This window comes from Artemia sp. Qi Xiang Cuo, chromosome 14 (genome assembly GCF_049724085.1).
Source record: "Artemia sp. Qi Xiang Cuo chromosome 14, ASM4972408v1, whole genome shotgun sequence".
In the NCBI taxonomy this organism is placed as follows: domain Eukaryota; kingdom Metazoa; phylum Arthropoda; class Branchiopoda; order Anostraca; family Artemiidae; genus Artemia; species Artemia sp. Qi Xiang Cuo.
The window spans coordinates 21,889,792-21,917,241 of record NC_142807.1 but is presented as its reverse complement, the minus strand read 5'-3'; the positions used below and the strand labels follow the sequence as shown (position 1 = coordinate 21,917,241).

At 35.1% G+C, this 27,450-nt stretch overlaps 1 protein-coding gene across 1 annotated transcript in view; it reads right to left on the bottom strand.

Annotated features, from left to right (window-relative positions):
• The window catches only part of LOC148944264 (CD109 antigen-like), a 340,357-nt gene extending 316,379 nt beyond the window's left edge, over positions 1-23,978 (bottom strand). Inside the window, exons 1-3 of the mRNA XM_089099715.1 lie at positions 23,794-23,978; positions 8,832-9,015; positions 3,828-3,990 (exon numbers count right to left, since the gene is read on the bottom strand). Of these exons, the coding sequence (XP_088955841.1) occupies positions 3,828-3,990; positions 8,832-9,015; positions 23,794-23,894 (448 nt within the window). The 5' untranslated portion in view covers positions 23,895-23,978. The remainder of the gene's footprint in view (positions 1-3,827; positions 3,991-8,831; positions 9,016-23,793) is intronic.
• Positions 23,979-27,450: the final 3,472 nt, after the last annotated feature.

Genomic DNA, 27,450 nt, shown 5'->3' with positions numbered 1-27,450 from the left:
TCGCGATAAGAATAAAAATCATTATAGGAAATGACTAGTGACCAAAACGACTACGCTAAGTGAAAAATTCTAATACTGGGTACTTACTTGCCACTACCTTGACGATTCTCTAACAAGAAAAAACTTTCATGTGAATATACAGCTCTAGAATATCGTCATCTAGAATCAAACGTTGGTCAATAATAATTAGATTCATCATTATTCTATATTAATCAGATATATCAAATTTTTATATTCATAACACTAAAAAACCCCCATAAATAATCAAAATATAAACTTTTTGTACAAAAAATATACTATTTAAAAATATAGAAAAAAAAAAAGAAAAAATACCATTTTTTGATACAAATTTTTATTTAAAAAAATTACAATAATAATATTCAATGATTAAGTTTTTTATCATCGATATATTTCTATATAACATATAATGCTGATCGAAGTTTATTTATATGGAGAATATTAACTTTTCCAGCAAAACACAGCTGTTCCTCCTGCTTAAATTTGCTTAATGATATCACGTATCTAGCATACATAGTGTCCCATTCAAGACATAGTCTACAGCCAGCAGTTATTTCCACAGCTACATTAGGTACTCGTATATCATTGCTGCTGCTGCTGTCAGTTCCATCATTAATCTCCAATAGTGTAAATGCACTACTCATTTTTTCTCCACTAATGTCTTCTCAAATAAAAAACTATTCTCTTTGAATCCAATTCTCTTACTAATATGAATTTTAGTGAAAAACATTCCTTTTATTCAAATCATAATCGCCAATAAAGTTATACACGTTCCTCTTGGCAAAGAGTGTGATGACCTGTAACTACTAGAAAAACCTGTTTGTACGGGGGCCTCATAGAATCCAGACGAGCAACTCTACTCTTAGTGTTTATACTTGTGCTAACCGAGCCTAGTTTGATTTACTGAACCTCATTTGTTCAGTTTCTTAGGGTTTTCATTTGAGCTCTGATTACTAAGATGATTACTGAAATGTACCAATACATACATGAGAAAATAATTATTTATTTTAGTTGGTTGCTTTACTTTGAGCTATTTACTAATAGCTCGGTAGTAACAGTTTTTGTAACTGTTGCTTTACAGGTTTCTCTTCAAATACCCAAAGGCCTGGGTTTAATACCAAGAAAGTTGGATTCTAAGTACATTCGGGAAAAAGGGATCTTTTTTTATTCCGGATTATTTCATGTCAAAGCAGCATATTTTTTTTTTTTTTTTTTTAGTACAATTAATAATCCGATATCCAAGGCTGCGGCTTGGCACAGCCACTAAACAGAAAAGCAGGTATGATAAAAGGGAAAGGGACGTGTGAAGACGTTATAAATGGCAACTTTTACCGCTGTCCAAGCCATATTGAATAGGGCTGCGAAGCGTGACGTCAATTCTTGGGCGGGAAATTCAAATAACAATGAAACGTGGATGCGTAGACACGTTTCTTCGGAACTTTGGCGAATTGTTTTGGCCAAAAATATTTGTCGTAGATCCTGCTAATCCACTAGAACGTTTTCACGTCGAAATAATACTAGGAATATTTACAATCAGTTGTTAGTTACAACTAGAAACCACGTTTCACGGTACTTTGAATTTCGCACCTTGCTTTTTACGTCATTACCGCGCAGCCCTATGTTGTATAACTTAAAAACCGTCTTCCGGGACTTTTTTTGAAATTTCTGGATTTTTTTTAAAGAAAAATTGGAATTTTATTTTTGAGCTGGTGGCAACGCTGCATGTGTAATAGGAAAAAGTGACACCATCAGTGCCATCGTAGGGTTACCTAGTTTTTGCATGGATATCAACAACTTGCAGTCCTCCGTTCTTCTTCTTTAGGTACATATCAGTTGTTTTCAGTCTTGGGGGTTATTTTCCTTGCCAAATAAACCCGTAAATGATTTTTTCCAAGTTTTAAAAGATCGCTTTTGAAGGTGCTAAAATATTCGACAGATACCGAATAATAGGCAAGCTGTATATATTTACATATTGCGCCCTTTGGAATATGCCTCCGGCGTGCCTCCGTGCCTTATGCCTCCAGGTGTCCCTCAAAATGCCCAGTTGTTACCCCTCGCCCTATTCAGTCATATTCGAGTGCGTACTAAATGAGTTCCCGCTTTGAAATTTCTGTTCCGAAAACAAGTAAACCTTACCTAAGCTAAAATAAAAATCAAAGTATAAACCTACCAGATAATAATAACAAAAAATACTAATCCCGCATTTTTTTTTCAGAAATTGTTTCCAGTGCAGGAAAAGAGGAAACAATAACCTTATTCCAGATAGAAATGCAAATTCTCTCCCCATTATACTCCAATGAGTGAAGTCTAAAAATAGATTACGGTGGTAATTATGGTAAGTAAGTAATGGGAGTTTTTACAGCGTATTATTGTTTAACAGTAATTAAGGCCCTAAAATGAGTTTATAGATGAAAAACAATCCTGCCAAGACAATTGGCAGATCATCACTGTTGTCCCACAAATCTTTACTAAAAATTCCTACGTATTGCCTATTCATGTATGCTCTCCTGTTCGTTTTTAAGGCAACAGACGGTTTGGAAGCCCAAGAGCCAAGCACAGGGTTGCCAACTTTTTGGTCCGTGAATGTGTCACCTGAGCATCCAAAAATGTGGTATTTTTAGCTAAAATGTGTCCATCTTGAAATATAAAAAAATTGACATTTTTTTCACGCTCTGTAGAGCTCTTTCAAAGCGGCCAGTTCACATCAAATATAATAAAAACGAAAAAAAAATCCATTTAAAACATTCTTACAAAATGAATAAGTGTGAAAGCACGAAAGTCATATAAACATGTAAGTCCCTTATTTTGGAAAAAATGCTTTGCTTACGAAATCTCTGGCAAAACCTGGATGCTCAAACAATAATAGAAAAAAAAATACCGAGAAAAAGCACTGCTTTAGTAAAAAGTGTCATTTTTTAACCAAAATACACATCCAGTTGGGAAATATTTCGTTTTATGTCATAAATTTACAAAACGTGTTCCTTTTTTCTGAAACGTCCCAAATTTCTACAATGTATCACTTTTTTGCCTTTTATGTCATTGTCTCCAGGCACATTTGAGTGTTTCCTTTTGAAGCAAAATGTGTCCAGTTGGCAACCCTAGCCAAGCAGGCCCAATAGCCAAATCTAAGTTGGTATGATATTTATCGACAAATTCGTACATTTCTAATATGATTCACATTTATTGTGCTGAATAAATTTAGAGCCCCTCCAAAATAAAAATCCTAAGTGCATGCCTGACACAGAGCATATTCCTTCCCTTTTCTTTTTTTATGTAGAATGTTGTATAATCTGCTTATAAAATGCTTTTTTTTTCTTTTTTTACGAATTTTTCTTTCTCGCCCAATGATAAATTTCATGAAAGAGGTCATATCAATTTAAACTAAAAGTAGTAAAGGAAGGAATGAAATCACTTAATAAGTCTCAAGGTCACAACAAACAAACCTAAGAATAAGATAACATAAAATATGGAAATACTATCAGAAATAGCTCTTCTTTAGCTCCATAAATTAATATTTTTTTTGAAGTATGATGTTAAGCCAAAATTAATGTCAACATCTTAGGAAACAACCCCCCCTCTAATTAAGCTTGTCAAGAAAAGAACTTGCTTAGACTATGCTTCTGCTGTTGGACAATTTACCCTTTATTTTCATATATATCTTATGATGCACAATTACACAACCTTACAAGCGCTTAAATATAATATATGTTAAATGGAAACACAATCATTCTGTACAATCAAAAAGCCGATTGCCAAGATAAGTGGCAGACCATCGCTATTACGCCATGAATCTTGCCTACAATACTTACCTCTTTGTCCATTCATGTATGCTGCTCTATTCATTTGGACAACAATAGATAAAAACTTTGGCGAGAAGGCCAGTTGTTGCCTGTGTTGAAAATGAACGGAATTAGTTGGATCTTTGCCAGATACTAACACTTCAAAGTTGTTTCCCGTTATTGTTTCTGGAACCTAGGACGGAAGAGGATTTCATTTCCTTGGATTCATATTGACGGGAAGATACTACACTTATTTGATGTATAGACTGGTAAAATCAAAGAGCATCAAACCAACATAAAAAGAGAAGGGGGAAGAAAGAGACGGAGGGGGGGGAGATAGAGAGGCAGAGCTTTATAGGGTTAAAGAGAGAGGGGGAAGAGCAAATAAATTTTAGAGTAGAGTGAAAAATTCCATTTCAGATATTGGACCATTACTAACAAGCGGGTCTTGCACAAGTGATGTTTCTTTAGGCATTTAATGGACTGTAAAAACACATAAAGTCCCAAATCGTCGATTTTTGATACTACTATGAGTAAAAAAAGGAGACATTTAGTATTTTGAAAAGAAAAAAAAAGAATCTTGAGAGCCGGATAGCGGGAAAAAAGATTTGAACTAAGCAGCCTGAAGTAATGAGCCTAGCAGTGTCGATTCAGGGGGGGGGGGGTGGTACAGGAGCCCTGAGCCCCTAAAATTTAGAAAATACCCTTTCTTGGTGCTATTTCGTTAAATAATGCCTTTTTTAGTTTTTCATGGAAAAAAAAATTAAAAAACCGACAATTTTCCTCCTCGCTAGATTTTGCTCCCTTCTCACACACTTTTTAAAATTAATGCTACTGCATGAGCTTCAGGATGTAGATTACGAATCTCGCTTAGACAAGCTTATCTAATAACGCCTTTTGTGTTATGGCAACCAAAGTTTCTTACCATATTATGCTGCTAATATACAAAACACCCTAAGTTTTTTATATAATTAAATAAAAAAAAACAAGTTTTTTTAAATGAAAGTAAGGAACGACGTTAAAACTTAAAACTAAGAGAAATTATTCCGTATATGAAAGGGACTGTCCCCTCCTCAACGCCTCGCTCTTTACACTAAAGTTTTTTATTGTTAAAAAAAAATAGAGTTGTGAGAAAGTTAAACTTTAGCGTAAAGATCGAGGCGTTGAGGAGAGGACTGCCCCTTTCATATACGGAATAATTTCTGTTCGTTTTAAGTTTTAACGTCGTTCCTTACTTTCAGTTAAAAAAAACTTGTTTTTTTTTTGTTTTTTGAACGTTTTTGAATTAATTCAGGTTTTCATTTTTGCTCACTGTAAATGAATAATTAAAAAACAAATTTTATATTCATTTCAATTTTATTTGGTCAAATGGCTTTCTCGAAAGTTGTTTAATTTTATTTACGAACGTTTTTATTAGCAATAAATATACGTAACTTACGAATTAACTTACGTAACGAACTTCTATATTCATATATTTTTAATACGTATATTAAGGGGTTCGCCCTCTAGTCAATACCTAGCTCTTTAAGCTAAAGTTCGAATTTTGTTCCAATTCTTTAAAAATTACCCCTTAATCACAAATGCCGTTAATTAGAATACATAGCTCTTATGAAAGTACTAAAAAATCTTTGGCTTAAAGAGTGAGGTATCGACTAGGGGGTGAACCCAATCATATACGTAATATTTTCTGTCGTTTTAAGTTTTGATGTTGCTCTTTAATTTCAGTAAACTTGTTTTTTTTATACAATTTCTAATCTTTTTTTTTTAAATAATGCTGGGAAATCCGGCGCCCCTTCATAGCAATGTCCTTTCCCCCATGAAAACTTCCTTCATGGAAAGACCCTCCCACATAACCCCCGAACCCCCCCTCCCCCCAGTACCAGAAAAAATTCCCCCTGAAAACGTCTGTATACTTCCCAATAACCAATACTTTATGTTAACATTGGGTGAAGTTCATAACTTTCAGCCCTCCCCCTGGGGACTTCGGGGGATGAAGTCATCCTAAAAGACATATTTTCATATTTTCGACCATGTTGAACAAAATGGCTATCTCAAAATTTTGATCGGGTGACTGGGGGAAAAAAAGAGCGTGGGAGGGGGCCTAGTTGCCCTCCATTTTTTGGTCAATTAAAAAGGGCACTAGAAATTTTAATTTCCGTTCGAATGAGCCCTCCCACGATATTCTCGGACCACTGGGTCGATACGATCACCCCTGGGAAAAAAAAACAAAAAACAAATAAACACGCATCCGTGATCTTTCTTCTGGCAAAAAATGCATAAGTCCATATTTTTGTAGATAGGAGCTTGAAACCTCTGCAGCAGGGTTCTCTGATACGCTGAATATGATGGTATGATTATCATTAAGGTTCTATAACCTTTAGAGGGTCTTTCCCCCTTTTTTGAAAATCAGCCAAATTTTCTCAGGTGTGTAACTTCTGATGGGTAAGACTAAACTTGATGAAACTTATATATTTAAAATCAGCATTAAAATCTGATTCTTTTGATGTATCTATTGGTATCAAAATTCCGTTTTCTAGAGTTTTGGTTACCATTCAGCCGGGTCGCTCCTTACTTACAGTTCGTTACCACGAACTGTTTGATAATGGATTAATGTTTATTGTATAGCATTTTGGCCTATTAGCCAAATAGATTGCCTGCTATGTCAAAAATTGTACTAAATATGTGTGCTCTGAAATTATGAACTGCGAAGTGTACCAAATCTGCCCATTATTCATGAAATTGACTTTGACTGTCATTATTGTAAATATTGTTGTCGTTGGTGCATTTGTCATTTGTTACTGTCATGGGTTTACTGTCATTGATGCTGGGCTTATTAATATGGGCAATGCCTTCCTGTTTGCGTAGGTTTATTTTATTATAACTGGTAACAAACTGTACAGTTTTTTAAGCCCTTCCAACCTCAACCCCCTACCTAAACCCCCAAAAAACAACTATTTTGGTGAAAGGTATGCATGAAATTTCATTCAGGCGTTAACGGCAGTTCTGCGGTAGTTGCAAGATATAAGGTTTCCTTTCAGAGCAATAGTGAACCCAATCTGCTTAGATTAGTTTCGACTTATAGTTCAGTTTATCCTACTCCACATTGCAAACTGGTATTGCAAAAGTGTGACCAAAATTAATCATTTCAACTATGGTTACTTAGCTATGGGAGCCTACGCATTAAAAGCTCCTATGGTGGACTTGATTCATTTTAAAATTGAACCTTCCATATACTGAAGTTTTAGAATCAGCTCCAGAAAAGCAAAAAAGGGGGACAAATCATAAGGAAAAACACTATCAAGATAGAGAAAATGAAGAAGGTGGCAACAAAAATAAGATTTCGAGTAACATATCACAAACCTGAAAACACTGAATTCTAATAATGAACGACTAGTAATTTATTTAATTACTACCTCAGTCTCTACGACTGAAAAACCGAAGAGAGCCCATTACCTCTCTAAGCTCCCCTTCCCTCTGTATTTTTTTAGTGCAAAAAGTCACACAAGAACAACACACCTGCACACGCTCTTCCTCCACATCGGCTACAAATGGGGAGGGGGAGGGGTTGCCCCCTAAAATTTTTTGCCTCCCCCTCCTAGATTTTGAAAACACATTTTTTTGGGAGGTATTTTCATTGAAAAATACACTTTTTGGTATGTTCACTAAAAAATACCTTTCTTTGGTGTTTTAAGCGTCGGATTATTTGCCCCCAACCACGCATTACCCTTTCATTCAAAGGCAGTGAATCTGGAGATCGGTACATGCTCAACGCAGACCATTGGTCAGCATACGATTTTTTTTTTTTTTAAGCAAAATGACGAGTATCCAGTCCAATAGCACCCTTCCCCACCCTACCACCAGCTATTTAGCAGAGCGGTAGTTATGTTAATTCTGTTTAAATTGAGAAAGCAAATTATCTTATACCTATATCATTTGAGGCAAAAAAAAGGAACAAATAATAGCGCTATATTTTGAGGCAAGTCAGCAATGTTATCTGGACATGCTAACTTTTTTTCTTTTTTTTTACAGCAACAAAGGGTATATTAGATTTAGTTTTTTTCGAGGCAACGTAATACAGCAGGTAAGTACACAGGACTATTTTTTTCGAGGTAGTGGTAATAATAGAGAAACAGTTATTTTGAAAATGTGAATGAAAAAATGACAAGAAATTCAAAATAATTTAGGATTTTGGGATTTTCAAATGTGTAATTCCTTTTTTCTCTCTTCTAAGGTCATACTTATGTGCAATTACAGCCTTGACATTCGAACAGTGCGGCAGAGGTAATTCAAAAGTTGCTACGTGACATTTTTTGTGACACTGAAAATAATTCTTCAACTTTGTTCATCAAACACCAAATTAGTTGGTTTTATATGTTGTTTTCCGTCACATTTGGTTAATGAGATCCATCTAGATCTCAGTTTTTCCAAAATCTATAATTTCTTACTTTCTTCCGTGTATAAATAGTTGAAAAATCAAGTTGTATTATCAAATCTATCATGTAATCAAGTAAAAAAAACATGTCGTATCATCAAACCCTAATAAACAGTTCTTGTTTAAATAACTGCTATTATTAACACTAAACACATCCTAACGTCTTTTTTGGCCTGTTGCCTCTCATTTAAAATGTCTTGTACAATATCATTTTTTGAATCACCACAGCTGACTGGTGGCAAGACCACAGATTAATGACAACTAGGCCAATAAATACTTGTTACTTATTCTTGGCAACAAAGTCATGTTAAGGCATGTACATAGGAGAAGATGCAGTCCTTCCCCTCCTGTCAAAATTTCCAGATCCTTTCAATTTTCTCCAAATCCTGTTTATATAATTCACATTTTTTTGAGGAGTTTTAATTAACTTCGCTCCCTTTGAAAATTTAATTCCCCTGGAAATATTTCCGTAAATGTAGTAGATCAACTCCTAGAAAATATACAGAATTCGGTTAAATAATTTCATTTGGGATTTGTTCATCGAACGGAGAAAAAAAGGGAAGGGGCATTACAGACAATATTATTCTTGCTTTTCCACTTACTTTTATAGATACCAAACCGTAGCCACCAGCGTCGAACTTTGTTTCTTCACTTGACGCCGTATTTCTTCCCTCATTTATGAGAGATGCTCTTACTGCCATCTCTTTTGAGTCATCGTCAAACGTCACCGCAATATTATATAAGGATCCGGGTCTAAGGATTGCTGGGGCGTAAATGCTGTAAAAACTGAAATGAAAGAACTTTTTCAGTTCAAATAAATAGTTTTCAATCATAAAAAGGTGAGAACAAACGAAAATTAAACCGAGACACACTTTATCCTATTTAGGGTTGCCACACGTCTTTTTTTATGGCCTGGTGGATTATTTTAGTTTTGAGAGTTTAAAATTTGATAATATGGAAGATGGTTGGAATAATTTTAGAAAAATAATTTGTGAAGTTCTGAAGGTGTCTTAGGGAAGAAAGCTAGAACTTCAGCTAAGAGAATTAGGGGAAAAGCTTTAGGTTCATTAGAAAGGAGAAGGAACTTGTACAAGAATTAGCTGAGTGATAGATCATATGAAAACAAAAGGAATGTAAATAAAGTGGAGAAAGCACCAAATATGAACTAAGGAGGTGTGAACTGGAGGCCATGGATAAAATTGCCGAGGATCTGGAAGATGCAGCTAGACGGCATAATAGTAAAATATTGTACTGGCGTGTCAATAAAATGAGAGAAAGTAGCCAGTCCGTACCAGGTTCAATTAAAGCTGGGAATGGGGCCATAATTAGCGATAAGGAAAGAATTAAAGAGAGATGGGCGCAGTCTTTTGAGAATTTTATAAACCAAGATAAGGTTGCTGGAAAAGATATAGATGAAAATGAAAAAGTTTCTGACACCTTGGATGTGAATGATGATTTATTTTGTGAGGAAGGATTAGCGGCAGTAGTAAAAGGATTAGAAAATAATAAGGCTCCAGGTGCTGATAGGGTGGTAAATGAGTTTCTTAAATATGGTGGCTCTGAAGTTAGAAATAAGTTACTGAAAATTATGAATATGATTATGATTTTTCATTTATTTATCGATGCTGATTTGTGGTAGTTTCACGCTTGGTAGATTATTTGATTTTATTTTTGCTCATTTTTGGTTTAATGGAGTTATTTACTTTTCTTTGAAAAACTTATTTTTCGGAAAACATTTTTTTTAAATTAATTTTTGGAAAACACCAAAACATTTTTACCCGATCCTCCTACGCTTACTAAAGAGACTTACTGAAGTCTAAAAAGACTTACTAAAGTATTTCCTCATGGTTATCACAGTGCATCTTTATATCATCATAAATGTTAGGAGATTATCGTTGTGAGGGGGTTTCCAAAAGAGGACCGCAAATAAAGAGACAAAAATTTGAATGATTTGATTAGTTGGCCAAAAAAAAACTTCGACTAGTCTTTTAAACCCCAAAACTGAGATGAAACTCCTTTCAACCATTGATTTGGTTTGATGTTTTTAGTCGGTGATTTTTTTTTTTTTTTTTTGGTGGACTGTGTCTGTATTATTTTCAATAGTCTAGGATACTGTTTTGGCATTTGCTTCAGTTGCTAGGGCAATTCAATTCGAGATAACTATTTTGCCTGATCTTCGCCAAAACCCATGCAAACTATTTTGGAAAAATCAAAATGGAATTCCAAAGAATCTAACTAGAGCTTCAATACCTGTTCACTATAGTCACGTAATATTACTACGACCGTAAGTTTTAGGGGGGAGGGTATCTTTATTCGTTCAATGAAACTATAAGGTTTTGAGTAACCCAGAAATAACTCACTACTTAATTCTTTGCTGATTTCTTAGACGGGGGATTGTCTAGGTGTCTATTAAAATATAGGTAAATAATAAACAGTTCAAAGGCCACAACTCAACACCAATGCTATTCAGCTTCATAGAACTGAATCAGACATTGAGTGTGAGGATTTTATATGTTTATATTTCAATTTTATTAGAATTCAGGCTATTAATAATAAGATTTTTTAAGTGGATGGAATCAAACAAAACGCACTAGATATTATAGTTGGAGCAAATATGGCGACTATATGTGCTGGTTGAGACTATAGAGTAGAAATTTTCCCCACGATTATGTTTCCACCGTCCAAACAGAAATTGTTAAAGAATTGTTAGGATTGTTAGAGAATGTTAGAGAATTGTTAGGATTGTTAGAGAATTTCAAGCGCAATATTCAAAAACTAGATAATATAGCAAAGCAGGATGACTAGAATCTATGTTTATAAGGTCGATGAAGATTACAGGACAGCTTATGTGTTCTAAGCTTATAACTTATAAATTCCCCCCCCAATTATTACGTTTCCGCAAATTTTCTGCAGAAAAATTTCGTTAGCTAACAACTCTGTTTCCGCCGTCCCAACAAAAATGACAATTAGACGGCGAAAAAATCACCTTATATACACAAACAACTTTTATGTGGGCTTGAAGTTGACTTAAGTCAGAACCAGTTATTCAATAAAGTCGATTTGTGGCAAAATTTTTGGATGTCTCGTAAAAATAATTTAGCATTCATATATATAATAAACCCTTCACAATAATGATTTATTTTTGATACACTAATATTATAATAAAGTGGAGCAACAGAAGAAAATAAAAATAAAACATATACAAAAGGAACACATACAAAACAATATTAAATATGAAAAAAGACAATGCAAATCAAAATAATCGCACGAGAGGATGAAAAGGACCTAACCACAGGCAAGTTCCTTCTTTCAGCTTGGCATCCAACTTATTATAAGATGCCAATACATCAATAGCACTAAACATTCGAATAATCTTTTGGTTCTTATACCAACGAGGCAGATATAAAATGAATTTACAGTAACGGAAATACAATGCTCTTATGTCCTGCATACCACTATTATTAAAATCATACCGGTTCCAAACAGCAATCATGTTCCAGACCAAGTATTTGTGCATGAATTTATTGGGGGGGGGGGCCTTTATCTTCCTGTATATTTGCCTGTCTGGGCATGAGGTATTCTTCCTTGCTTGAAGTTCTGCTTTACAGCCATACCCCTAGTAACATTTTTAGGGAAGCATGTTAAAACCTATGACAATCCTGACACTAGAGCCTAAGCCTCTTTTAAGGAAGTACACCCCCTCAAAATTGTTTGACTTCCCTAATACTCGTCTGTGTTCTAGTAACACGTAAATTTTAGGGACAGTCTTGCAATAAAATGGATAGAAACTTGACATGTTGAGAAAGGTACGACGCTTCAGGATAAAACAGTCCAAGGGGATCTCAACTCCCCCCGAATTAAAAACTATACAATTTTCTGAGTGTCTATAGCTTTCATACATAGGTGTATTGTTTTTCGTTGTTTTGATTGATTCGCCCATTAGCCCCAAAACTGTGTACCTGTCTGCTCATAGACAACGTACAAGTACAAATATAAGCAAAGATGGTTGCTGGCGGACAAATAATAAAGTGTTTCAAAGATCTTTCATAAGAGCTCAGTGTACTGGAATGTGAGCCAGTTTTACAACTTTTCGCAGGAATGCAAAACCTCAAATATGGGGTTCACCAAAATATACCTGAGATAATGGGAGATGTACCTTTTCACAGATGCTAATTAATTGACTTGATTTTGACGGACACGCCTAAAGATTTAAAAGGCTATTGAGCAATTTTATAGGTCTTCACGGAACTTTTCGAGTACAAAGCGATTTTTAAAGTAATTATTTTTTTTAGAATATAGTAAGAATTGAAATAAAACGTGATCTGAATAAATGAAAAATGCCCTTGGGAGATTAAAGATGATCATGAACAGCAAATTACCAAGGGGGCGAGGGTGTATACAGACGACATATTGTTCGTAGGGGTTGGACGTTAAAACGTCCTGCAGAGGACGTTTTAATGCGAATGACTAAGCAGAAAACACGTTTAGAATAATGGCTTTGAACGTGTAAGGCCTGTCAGCCTCTGGCTGTAGCTGGAGGCGGAGGAAGGGAGCAGATTTTGATTTTTAAGTCGAGATATGGAGATAGAACCATTGAAGAGTATTTTTTCTTTTTCTTTTTTCGAAGTTTTTTCTTTTTATTTAGCAAAAATGGATATTTTAGGCCAAAGCATACACCACACTTGCACTGTTCCCCCGGTCCATGTAAGTCTCTTAAAAAAAAACTTATAATCAAACTGTAAGTAAGGAGCGACTAGTGGTAACAGTAACCAAAACTCTTGAAAAAAAAATTGCGATGGCAATAAATGCATCAAAATAATTGGCGTTTTATGTTCATTCCAAGGATGTATAATTAACTAAGTTAAAAGTTACCCACCAAGAGTTGTGAGCCCAAGGAAATGTGCCTGACTTTCGAAAAAGAGGGAAACACCCCCAAAAATGAAAATCATCTTGATCAAAATTAAACCATAAGATTTAGTATACCAAAGACTCTATTGGAGAGATTTCAAGTCCCTGTCGAAAAAATGCGAAAATTTTTATTTTTCAGAGAAGGGCAATCACGGATGCGTCTTTGTTTGTTAATTAAATAAAAAAAACAAGTTTTTTTAAGCATTCATTTCCTTGGTCAAACTTTAGATCAATTAAATAAAAAAAACAAGTTTTTTTCTTAACTGAAAGTAAGAAGCGACACTAAAACTTGAAACGAACAGAAATTATTCAGTATATGAAAGGGGCTGTCCCCTCCTCAACGCCGCGCTCTTTACGCTAAAGTTTTTTATTGTTTTAAAAAATAAAGTTGTGAGACAGAATCAAACTTTAGCGTGAAGAGCGAGGCGCTGAGGAGGGGACAGCTTTTTTCATATACGGAATAATTTCTGTTCGTTTTCAAGTTTTAATGTCGCTCTTTACTTTCAGTTCATTTTTTTAATTTAATTTCTGAATGTCTTTGAATTAATGCAACTTTGATTTTGGCTCATCGTGCATGGATAATTAAAACGAAATTTGCATATTAATTTTACTCTTTTTTTGGCTAAATGGCTTTCTCGAAATTTTTTTCTGGTGTAACTTACGAATTACGTAACGAACTTTTATATTCGTATATTTTTGTTAAATATATTAGCAAGTTCGCCCTCTAGTCAATAACTCGCTCTTTACGCTAAAGTTCAAATTGTGTTCCAGTTCTCTAAGAACCTTAATAACAAAGGCCGTTAATTAGAATACATAGCTCTGATGAAAGTACAAAAAAAACTTTAGCGTAAAGAGCGAGGTAATGACTAGGGGGCGTACCCAATCATGTAAGCAAAAATTTCTGTTGGTTTTAATGTTGCTCCTTACTTTCAGTTGAATTTTTTTTTATTTAATTTCTGTAGAATTTGGCTAAATTCTATCTACGATAATTTATTAAAAACTGACAAAGTAAAGTTCAATTCACCCAATGTAGTTGACCTCTGTCCAAGTGTTTTATCATTGAACGCTAATGAACCGAATCCAAAAAGGTCAAAGAGGCTAGCTTCCGTCTTTGCTTTGAAAAGAATTAGAGAATTAAACAATATGTAGTTTATTTGATTTTGTATATAAACTTTTGTTTTAAATTGTTTTAGTTTAGTTTTACTACTGATGACGGTCACTGCATATGTGACCGAAATATCTGGTATTTTTGTGAGTTTCTATCACTGTTATCATCATCACTGTCTATTAAAAGGATTTTATCCCTATTTGAACTTTTATTTATCGTATTTAATTTCTGATCGTTTTTTAAATAATGCTGGGAAATCCGACACCACCTTCATAGAAATGCACTTTCCCCCGCGAAAACTTTCTCCATGGAAAGATCCTCCCACGTAACCCCCGACCCCCCCCAAGCTACCAGCAAAAGTCCCCCTGAAAACTTCTCTATACTTCCCAATAGCCAACGCTATATGTAAACATTGGGCAAAGTTCATAACTTGCAGACCCCCCCCTCGCCGGGGACTGTGGGGGATTGAGTCATCCTTAAATACATATTTATTGTATTTTTCCACCATGCTGAACAACATAGCTATCTCAAAATTTTGATCGGGCGACTTTGGGAAAAAAATGAGCGTGGGAGGGGGCCTAGTTGCCCTCCACTTTTTGGCCACTTTAAAAGAGCACTAGAACTTTTCATTTCCGTTCGAATGAGCCCTCCCGCGATATTCTAGGACCGCTGGGTTGATACGATCTTCCCTGGAAAAAAACACGCATTCGTGATCTTTCTTTTGGCAAAAAAAACCCACAAAATTCCACATTTTTGCAGATAGTAACTTAAAACTTCTATAGTAGGGTTCTCTGATACACTGAATCTGATGATGTGATTTTCATTAAAGTTCTATAGCTTTTAGGGGGTGTTTCCACCATTTTTCAAAAATAAGGCAAATTTTCTCTGGCATGTAACTTTTGACGAGTAAGACTAAATTTGATGAAACTTATATACTTGAAATCAGCATAAAATTCTAATTCTTTTGAATTGTCTATTGGTATAAAAATTCCTTTTTTAGAGTTTCGGTTACTATTGAGCCGGGTCGCTCCTTACATACAGTTCTTTACCACGAACTGCTTGATATTTTTCCCAGGGGTGACTGTCTTGAACAAATGGTCCTAAAACAAAACAACACTTTTAACCAAAAGAGGACCAAACAGCTACCGAGTGAAAACTTTGAGAAAATATGGATGTTATAGTAAAATTGAGGTTATCTACAATTTTAGAGGTCTTTAAAGACACTTCCTATTCCAATTCCCCTTTCTGTTTTTCAGAAGTCATTCTTAAGGCATTGGGCAAAAGTCAAACTTCAGCATAAAGAGCAGGGAATTGAGGAGGGGTAGCCTCCCTTATATGCAGAATAATGTTTGTTCCTTTTTAAGTTTTAACGTCGCTCTTTACTTTCATTACAAAAACACGTTTTTCTTTATTTAATTCTTTATCAAAGGCAATACCCTTGTAACACCGCTCGACCTTGTACCGTGTTTACAGTACTCTCTACAGGTTCTAATAACTGACTGTAGACGGGACCAATACTTTTGGAGGATTAGTTTAGTTTAACCTACTCATTTCATCACCATCATTAGCAGTTGGACAATGTTTGTAGTATGACTAAATTTCTTTTCAACGCTTTCTTTTACGTTTTCTATTTATAGTTCATCTTTTGTCGCAAGAATTAACCTCCTGAGACCTAACCATAAAAATACTTTTCTGATTATGTTCATTTCTTTGTAGTTGACATAAAAATTAATCATTTTGACCATTGATCAACTAAAAAAAGAAGTTAACCCCCCCCCCCCCGCCTCCCTCCCACTGGAGGATTTCCACAGGTGTGGACATTGGGTCCCTATCGATTAATTACACAAATTTAGAAACCAATGATGAATATGAGAAAAGGGCAGAAAGGCTGATCTGTGAGGCGGTACTGAATTAGACTAAGGTCAGTTTGGCCAAGAGGGTTTGGCTCTTTGGCTAGGTAATGGTAGACCAGCAATCAGTGGCGGATCCAGGATTTTTTTAGGGGGGGGGGTGCAAATCAGGTTGATCCGATAAACTTGCGTTAGGAGCAAGTTTAATTAACGCAAAGTTGCGTTAATTAAGTAAGTTACACTACTTCAGACTATGTCAGGGGGCGCGCGCCCTCATCACCCCTCCCCTGGACCCGCCACTGCCAGCAATAAAGAAGCACTGCTCTTCGTTTTTTTTTCGTTTTCTTTTTTTTATAATACAGGTTTGAAATCTAAGAAAGCTGTTTGGCAAATATGGACGAGGAAGAGTGACAAACCAGTTTTGACATGAAAAAAAGTCTTTATAACTGATTATTTGAAAAAAACTACGTTTTCTAAAGAGTTAAAGAGGCTGAGTTACAAGGTCGAACCTTAAAACGTACAGGGATTAGGAGGTACAGTTGGGGGGCTGCCGCCCCCAAACCCCCCGCTTTCGCAGCCTTTAAATAAAAAAAAATTTAAACTGAAAGTAAGGAGCGACATTAAAACTTAAAACGAACAGAAATTATTCCGTATATGAAAGAGGCTGTGCCCTTCTCAACGCCTCGCTCTTTACGCTAAAGTTTTTATTGTTTAAAAAAAGAGTTGTGAGAAAGTCAAACTTTAGCGTAAAGAGCGAGGCGTTGAGGAGGGCACAGCCTCTTTCATATACGGAATAATTTCTGTTCGTTTTAAGATTTAATGTCGCTCCTTACTTTCAGTTTAAATTTTTTTTTATTTAAAGGCTGCGAAAGCGGGGGTTTGGGGGCGGCAGCCCCAACTGTGCCTCCTAATCCCTGTACGTTTTAAGGTTCGACCTTGTAACTCAGCCTCTTTAACTCTTTAGAAAACGTAGTTTTTTTCAAATAATTTCTGCACGTTTTTGTACAGTTTATTACTTATTATTGCTTGACTAACTGTTAGCTGATCGTGTCAGGAGTTAAAGTTGGGGGACTGCCGCCCACCAAACCCCCCGCTCTTGAACATTCTTGTGTTAAGGCTTTTAATTCCTGAATACTCAAATCACGTCGTACAGGGTGCCTCCTAATCCCTGTACGTTTTAAGGTTCGAACTTGTGACTCAGCCTCTTTAACAGCCCCCCAACTGTGCCTCCTAATCCCTGTACGTTTTAAGGGTCGACCTTGTAACTCAGCCTCTTTAACTCTTTAGAAAACGTAATTTTTTTCAAATAATTTAAAAAAGAAACTGAGTTTCTTTTCAAAGTATATAAAAAAGTTGCTCTGATGGTGAATCGAACCCGAGTTTTCCGCCTGAAAGTCTAAAGTCTCAGCCGCTGGACTATACAAACGCAATAGTAATTGTTGTTTAGCAAATAGAAGGTATTTTCGACGCAAGCAAATTCCCAAAAATCTCGATATGTGGTTTTTGGAAAACAGGGAAGGAGTGATCAGATTGAGCTGAAATTTCGACGATAAGCTCCCAGGCCCCAGGAAAGCTTATCCTCTAAATTTCAGCCCGATCAGACAACGTTAAAGGGGGGGGGGTGGAGGGAAACATTAACATGGGCTAATATAGGAAAACGAGGATTTTCGTAAATGTAAATTCGGGGGATAATTTTTTCGGTCTGAAAATATCAACCGGCCCTACCAGGTCAAATTCTGTTTCGACTGAGTACTCATTGCCCCGGCTCAGTGGCCTACTTGGGCCTGTATTAGTTTAGAATAAAATAGACACGAGATGACTCGTTATGGGAGCGCTTTGGTTTTTTGACGACGGGGACGGAGTTATCGGATTCAGCTGAAATTTCGATGATAATCTCCCGGACCCTAGGACAGCTTAACCTCTAAATTTCAGCCCAATCGGACAACGTTAAAGGGGGCTGTGGTAGGAGGGTCCAAACTTCCGGCCCAGTTTACCCCATGAAGATAAAGTCGGAGGAGGATGAAATTTTGCAAGTTTCTTAGTTTGAGCTTGGGCTACAAAATGCAATTACCGCCGTCTCTCTGCGACCTCTAGGACCTGAAATCGCTTAACATTGTGGTGGGTCGCCTCTTTATAGAGGCACAAGTGTGCCTCCTTGATTTAGGACTAGGGAAGCCTTACAGCTCTCTCTCTCAGGTGGGTAGCTCCCTAAAGCATGTCAAGTAATCTGACAATCAGTTTGGTATTATGAGCCTAGACGCTTGGCGCCTCTTAGAAACAAACCAAGAATGTTACGGGTCGGCTTGACAAACCAGTTAACCAATTCAACAATATATTTATGGTAGCAAAAATTCCAAATTTCGAAAAGCAAACAGTTGGAGATCCGCTCCTCGATGATGATGGGATACTGGGTCATTATTCTGGTATTTTTATCTTAATACAGAAAATATACAACAAATCGTGTCTGATAAATATTCTGATTCAAGAGGACGGTTCCCATTTTTCTAATGGGACGGACTACTGGGCTGGGTTATGAATTTTTGTTGTGAGGGGTGTTTGAATTGTGATCAGCATCTTGTGGCTGGATTTCAAATATACAATTAGAAATATCTATAACTCTAGTCCTCTGTCTAATTTTTGGTTTTAGGGTTTTCTGACAGGGATTTGACTTTTTTTTTTTTAGTCTCTTAAAATCCCTTAAATTTGAGTCTTGTAATCATTGTTTTTTTTATTCTTTTATTTTTTTTCCTGTGTTGAGTCTCTTAAGCGTGTGGATGTATTATGTTGAACATGTGTTTTTATTTTTAATATTGGCTGAGTAAATTGATTGATTGGTGCTATGGTGAGCTGAGATTCTTCGCAGTCGGTCAAGTAGAATTTTAGTTCGGCTACGGAAATTTTCGTAAGGCTGCTGGTCGAAAACTTGTTTTGTTTCAAGCTTTAAAATCGTTCAATCGGATAACTAAGATTTCGTATTATCCAAAATTAATGATCTTTCTAAGATATTTTCTTAAAAGACCGTAGAATGAAGTGTGATATTCTCAGCTAAAACCAGGCATGACAAGAGGATAGGGAAGCCAAACTTTAACCCCATGACCTGAGTTTTTTGAGGGTCTGATAGAATCAGCTTCCCAGTTATACTTTACTAATGGATCGTTTTCTTTTGCACAGAATATAAAACCACCTGTTTTGAGACGTCTTCTACAAGGAGGCGCGTATTCACAGACGCTTGGGCTCAAACTAAACTAACCACAAGGGAACAACAGTTGGGTAGATTCTAGCGTTATGCTTCTAGGGGTATGCAAAGCTATATCCCCCTGGATATGGCTGAAACCGCTAAGAAGCATAACAACGGAATATACCTCACTTCATTAAAGATCCAAAGACGAACTGACTAGCCATAACAGTTGATTATTCTATTATTTGGATTATACATATATATATATATATATATATATATATATATATATATATATATATATATATATATATATATATATATATAGTGTTTGTGTATGTATGTGCGTGTTTTTTTTCTTATTTTTATTTTTTAGTTTGTTTGCTCTTATCAATTTGTTTAAATTACTCTTTTAACGTCTGATTTGTTTTTAGCTGTTCATCGTTGTTGTTATTTCTTCTTTTTCCTTTGACGTATTCAAAATAAACCATATTTTTTCTTCTCAAATTCTACTGGGCTTACACCTGTTTTCTTGATTGTTCTCGTTATTTGCTTATGGAAATAAATCTTTGTAAATAATTGAGACATTTTCTCCCAGAACCTATAAACTTCTCTATAATATAAAATGGAAGGATCAGGGGGATTGAGGGGTTACGACATTTGTTCCGCCACGAGTGGAACCATTTGGGGCTATGCGTAATGCACTTTCATGCCGCCGCACCTCCCCAAACAATGCGTGGTATAAGTCTGCCAAGCGTAGTAAGCCCCAATTGGTGTACACAATTAAAATGGGCAGTCCCTCGTGTGCGATAACAATTTAAAACGAGTAAATCATCCCCCACCTAGGCGATTCATTACCCTAGGGTGAGACCAATGAGATGTCAATTTGTATGTTTGAGAAGTGACAAATTTTAAACCACACTGCGGAGATACAAATTTACATTTAAATTAATTAATTTATTTTATTTAATCAATATATCTTCAGATATATTGCTGCTAGCTGTAAAAAGAAAAGATCCAGGGGGCGTAGACAAATAAGTTCGCTGTGTTGCATATTGTGAATCTTTATTCTAGTCACCGGTTATTTTATTTCCCATTAACTATCCGGGGGTTATCCATTTTACAAATTATCTACAATCATTGAATGAACCGAATAATTTCAATAATTACAGATTATGTAGACTCATGATAACAATACTATCTATTAGACGGCACTATTTGGTTACAATATGCTCGTAACGCGAAATAAAAAAAAAGAATAAGATAATTAATAATAAAATAGCGATAATAGAACACTTTATAGTATTTTGGTTTTGCGCTGGTTTATCCGATTTTGGACTATCTTCGGGATTTGTCACGGTATTCATTTATGAGGACAGGTTAGAATTTGTTTATTGTTTGTTTCATAGGTCCACAAAGATTTCCGCTAAACCAACCTTTTCTAAACAACTTTTCTTTCCTCCTTCGCACAGCTTAGGGATATACTCTATCCTTAGGGATATATATACACTATGTTGTCTTTACTGTGCTCCTTCGGTATAAGTTCCATATAGTCATTAGGCGACAATAGACTACTTGATAAGGGAAGATTGGGTATATTTCAACCCCGAAATTTCAGAAAAGACACTTACAATTCCAGGTAAAAACAGTTTCTGTGTGCAATCAATTCATAAAATCTGTTTTATTTGTGCAATAGTGTAAATCTTTATTTGCCCACTTTTGACGTTTCACAGTAATCAGTGTGAATAAATTACTAAGTCAGACAGAACAAAAAACACACAAGCGCAGACTAGCTTAGATACGATGCCCCTGGGGTTGCCTTAGGAGACAAACGAGGCTAATTAGCAGTTGCAAATTTTTGATTGTTTTCTTATTATGTGTATTAAAAACAATAGGTACTTGTGTCTTATAGCCACCACACTCAAGTTCTGTCGAGAAGTGAAGTTTGGTTAGCCTAATGTTAATGAAATAAAAAAAATATGATGAAAATATAATACTTTCAACAAAATTATGAAAACTGCAACGGAGAATTATGGAGAGTGGGCCGCCCAAACCTCATTATATTAAATACATAACCTAAACGAACCTAACTTAACCAAAATACCAACTAAATATCTAATTAAAATATAGCTACAATGTAGTTTCCCACCGAGCCGAACCTAATATTGTCTGGTATAAAGACCATGAAAACCGGTTATTGTCTCATGTTCGCGAGACAAGATCTTGAGTGTGGTCGCTATAAGACAGAAGTACCAAACAATATTCAGCTGCAAGCACTAAACACTTAAACTAATGGTCTACGGAAATTTATTTCCGATGCAACTCGGATACAGCCCCGTATTCAGGATTTGTTTTCTGGGAGGGGGCATACTTCAAAATCCACTAAAATTACATGAAAAACATTAAGTACGTCGTCTTCCTATTTGGAGAGTTTCTCCTGAGTTCTTATCTGTTTAGCTTCACGATTTTAATTTTTAAAGAGCATTTTAAAGCATTTTAAAGCAATTTTTAAAGAGCATTTTAGAGCATTTTAAAGAGCATTTTAAAGCATTTTAAAGCAATTTTTAAAGAGCATTTTAAAGAGCATTTTAAAGCATTTTAAAGCAATTTTTAAAGAGCATTTTAGAGCATTTTAAAGAGCATTTTAAAGCAATTTTTAAAGAGCATTTTAGAGCATTTTAAAGAGCATTTTAAAGCAATTTTTAAAGAGCATTTTAAAGAGCATTTTAAAGCATTTTAAAACAATTTTTAAAGAGCATTTTAGAGCATTTTAAAGAGCATTTTAAAGCATTTTAAAGCAATTTTTAAAGAGCATTTTAGAGCATTTTAAAGAGCATTTTAAAGCATGTGATACTTCCTTCCGGATTTTAATTAAAGGATATTTATCTTCCATCCCAATAAAATCGGATACACTTGGTCGATCCAAGCAAGTTTTCGGATGAACGCTTAGAAATGAATCTAGAGCCTCAATGATCACCTGGGGCGGTATTTTGAAGTACCTATATCCGCCACTTCGCCCTCCAAAGGGTACCGATCTTTCAAAACCTTTTACAATCTGTGTATCACAAATGTAAAACCTTGGGGAATAGATATAATGCTTAAATGAGGCACAAGGAAAGTGTTTTGAATCTAATACCTTCGTGTAATCCTTATTTATAAGCTTTTAAATTTAAAAGTCTGTTTCTTAAGTTTAGAAAAAAAAATAAAACACTCTGGCAAAGCTTTAAATTCTGCTGAAATTGCAGCTACTACATTTTCAAAAACCAGAGCCAACGATAACGAGACTGGAAACCTCAAATTAAGGTATTTTTTTCACCAAATTTAGGTAAGTATAGACCTGTCATCTATGCAATCTTCAAAGCCCTGGAAACAAGGAAAGAGTACAGACAGTAACTTGATAAAATCTTCAAAGGGCATTTTTTAGGTCTTGAAATCATTCCTGAAAGTTTAATTCACCTAACTCGGCTGCTTTCCGAGAGAGCAGGAGGCCCCTAAACTTGATCTATACTACATTAAATTATGCCAAATTATACTAAAATAAAAATAAAGTTGAGTGTTACAGGGATATTGTATGGACCTGGAGTCCCCTCGTAAATATCCCCTTCAACGTGTACGAGGTAAAATTATAGATGATGGACATTCCGGAGTCTCGGTGGAAGTTATTCAAAATATTTTCCTGAATAAAAAGTAAAAAAATATCCTGGAACTGGAATAAAAGTTACGCCAAACAGTCAAAACCAACCTATTTTAGAACCATTACTTTTAGTTCGGAACCTCACACTTCTTCCACTAAAACAGTGAGTTTTTGCATTTTCTGAAAATTGTTGTGCAAGGCAATTGCAGCTTAAACGAAGTTCTTAGAATCCCCCTCTAATCCCCCTCCCCAGACAAGAGAATCCCTGGGTCTTGTCCTTCAAAGAATGTTGACATTTCTCTTTTTTATTACATGTTTTTAACGAATTCTTAAACGAATTTTATAGAGTCCGCCTCCTCAAACAGGAAAATCCCTGGCCTTTGTCTTTCAAAGAATTAAAAATTTTCTTTTTATTATTACAGTGTTTTTAGCGAATTCTTGAACTAATTTTGTGGAGTCCCCCTCCCCAAACAAGAAAATCCCTCACTTTTGTCTTTCGAAGGATTTTTAAATTTGCTTTTTATTATTACAGTGTTTTTAGAGAGTTCTTAAACGAATTTTTTAAAGTCCCCCTCCCCAAACAAGAAAATCTCTCGCTTGTGTCTTTCAAGGAATTTTGATATTTTCTTTTTATTATTGCAGTGTTTTTAGCAAATTCTTAAACGAATTTTCTAGAATCCTCCTCCCCAAACAGGAAAGTCCCTCGCTTTTGTCTTCCAAAGAATTTTGACATTTTCTTTTTATTACTACAGTGTCTTTAGCGAATTCATAAACGAATTTTCTAAAGTCTCCCTCCCCAAACAGGAAAATCCCTTGCTTTTGTCTTTCAAAGAATTTTGACATTGCTCTTTATTGTTACAACTTATTTAGCGAAAATAATTCTCACCTTTGATTAACCCGACCAAAATCATCCTGACAAAAAACGAATCTTATCACAAACAGAACCACAAAGGTAATAACTGGCTGACTAGTATCAATAAACTCCATCCTGGTATCGGATTTTACTACTATGATCTATTCAAACACACCAGATAAAAAAAAGACACACTTGTCTCGTTGAGAGATATTAGCATTATGCATAAAACTTCAAAAGGTTAAACATGCCGAATGTTACTATTCTCTCCTGAAGAGATATTGCATAATCAATTAGGCTGCGCAACGTCTTCCAGTTTGAGCTCCAAAAAAACTAATTCTTTTTCTTTGTTTTTAGGCTTTCCAAAGGAAATACCAATATAATTAATTATGCATGCAAACTTCACCTTGTTTAGATGAATAGAATTAATCAATAGGCTTAGATGTTCCATCATATTAAAGGCTTGGCAGCGTCGTCTCTAAAATATTTTGGGCCCTAGGGCATAACAGTGCACCAGCACTTGGCACCGTCATTTGAGCGTGCTTCAAAGACTATGTTAAACTGATAAGAAAGGAGTCTTTAGCCCTTTACCGTGGGCTTGATAGGGATTAAAAACCACTAGCGCCATGACCGAATAAAGGATGGGGGGTGCTCAGTTTTACCCCCTCCCCCCGGAAATTTTGTCTGATTGTGAAAAAAAAAACAATAATACATGAAGAAAAATTTGGTATGTTTTGTAGAGTTTTTTTTTGTGCCCCCCCCCCCCGAATAAGAATATTGGATACGGCCTTAGCTAGGTAAATATATGTATATTCATGTGATTTAACTAAGAAGAAAGCAAGTACATTACAAGATGCCATTTTTTAAACTCTTTCCAAAATAAATAATTTTTCTGGGCAAATTCCATTTTGAGCACTTAATGGGCCCCAAAAGGTAATTTATTACCTTGTTTTTAATTTTTAGACAATGAAGCATGGTTAAAAAATTAGTTAAAAACTAATTAGTTATATAAATCAGCTCTTGAAACATGGCCTGAAACAACCCATAATGATGTTTCAGTGTCTTGTTAGCAACAAAGAAGAAGAAGAACAAGAACAAGAAAAACAAAAAAAATGGAGAAGAAGATAGATCAGTGCTACCCATTCAAAAATTTGGGTTTTCTTTTTGTTCAAGGTGGGGGGCTGTATGTTTTTTTTCTGGGGTTTTCAACTATAATAATACTATTGGTGTACTTTTTGTTTTTCTGTGACACCTTTTTTGATGGTTTCAGCAAGGGTGTATCCAGGATTTTTTCGGAGGGAGGCGTATTTTATGGGAACGGGGTGTTCCGTAAAAACTTTTCAAAACGCTTCAAAAATTGGTTTATATGCATTTTAGATGTTTTTTTTTTACGAGCCGGAACAAAAATTTCGAGGGGAGGGGGATCAAGACTAATGAACCTCTCCCTCAGTCGCTTTTTGAAAATCCCCGCAAATTTGTTTTCGAAATAACATTTTACTATTAAGACTCATGAAAATAATGATTATGATTCTTGAATCAGCCACAAGTGACAATTTCTTTCTCCCTAGACAGTGTTTTTAAGCGCATTTTTAAACTTTTGGTTACTATGGTCTGTTTTGAGCCCCTTTAACGGCTGAAAACCAAATTTTCCCTAGAAGGGATTATTGAATTTGAAAGAGCATAAGAAAAGGTATCAATTGATGTGTTCACTGTCTTCCTGGCTAAATTATATAAATATGTATAAATATACCCTTGACTAGTGCCGCTAATAGTACAGTGGAACCCACCAGAACTAGAAGAATTCAGGAGAAACTACATTAAAATATAGTAAAACTCGGATTTAAGCTAAAGATTTAAGTTCCTCTAAATCCAACCAGGACATCCTAGAAGGTGAGCAGGTCCTTTAAAAAAAAGTTAAGTACAAATAGATTGGGATAGCTTTGCAAGTAAAATAAGGACTAATGAATAAAAGAAAATTGATATAAGATGGTCATTATTTACCGACTCAAAATGAAAAAAAAAAATTCTCATTGGTGGGAGTCGAACCCATGGCCTCCCCGTAACAAGCAGCTCCATCGAACTACGACGGACCGCCGACATTTTTAATATGATAAAGCTCGTCATTGATGCGTCTTTTTTTGTTCCCATGAGTGACTACGTTGAAACAGTGGTTTTGAAATATTTGGAACGTTCAAATATTGAATTCGGATTAAATGTTACTATTCTCTCCTAAAGAGATATGGCATAATCAATTAGGCTGCGCAACGTCTTCCAGTTTGAGCTCCAAAAAACTAATTCTTTCGTTTTTTAGGCTTTCCAAAGGAGATACCAATATAATTAATTAGGCATGCAAACTTCACCTCGTCTTGCTGAATAGAATCATTACCATAGTCTTTATTTACCATAAAGACTATGGTAAACTGATATGAAAGAACTAATGACCAAGGGTGCCGGCATAAAATTTTCCAGGGGGGGGGGGGCAAACACCAAAATATCAGTGGTGGTTGGGTGATAGGGAATATATTTCAGGAATTTTTTTTCGTAGGAACAAGTTTATTTTTAAATACTTTTAGGAAGAAAAACTCAGAAAAATAAAAAGAGTAATTAAATTGCCTGGGAAATAAAACAAAAAACAGTAAATTTTGAACCGCAAGGATTCCCGATGAAGGGATAAATTTGTTTAATTACTAATAAATTTAATTATTATGCATTTAATCTTAAAAGAAAATCGAACTCAAACCAAAATAACAGAAATATTGCTTTGGTAGATTATAACAGATGTAGACTTGTCTTTATGCTATATCCTACACCTTAGAATGCTTTACAGGAATAGAGATACTCAAAAATCATCCTGCCTGCATAGATACAACGTTTGGATTTTATAACGGCCTTGTAAAATGTACCTCTTTCTTAACAGGACAATTATTCGCCTTAAACTTAAATCCCTTATACATTCATACAAAAAAAAAAGAAAAAAAAAATAAAAAAAAAAAAACACCGAAAGAAAGACAAAATTTTAACTTACTATCCAGATGTCAAATTGAACCACTTTTTTATTGTCCTATTCAACTAAATAAAATATAAAGGGTTCAAAAAAAATTTTGTCACAAGAGAAATATTTTGTGATAAAAAAAATTAGAAGTATAGTGACTAAGACCAATATTCACCAAAACTAAAAAATGGAATTCTCATGATAATTGCTACACCGGCAGGTTTGGCTTTTTATACTGATTATAAATATTCAACATTCTTTCAGTTTATTGATACCCACATAAAACCATAATTTTGAGAAAATTTGCCTGATTTTTGGAAAAAAGACCCCCCCCCCAAAAAAAAAAACAACAAACAAGTAATCTTATTGAAAACCTCTTTATTAGATACATCATACCAGAGAACCCGACCGTAGAAGTTTCAAGCTCCAATCTTCAAAATGTGGAATTTCGCTTTTTTTTCAGAAGAAACATCGTCTATACATGTTTATTTGTTGTTTCTTTTCCCCATGGGTGATTGTATTAAACCGAAGGTCCAAGATAATTGGGAGGGAGCTCATTCAAACGTAAATTTAAAGCTCTTTTTTAAGTGACCATACAGATTGGACCAGGGGAAAGTCTTGTTTTCTTGCTATTAATTAAAAAAACTTTCCGAAAAATATTTTTTTCAAAGAAAAGTAAAGGCCATTTTAAAATTAGG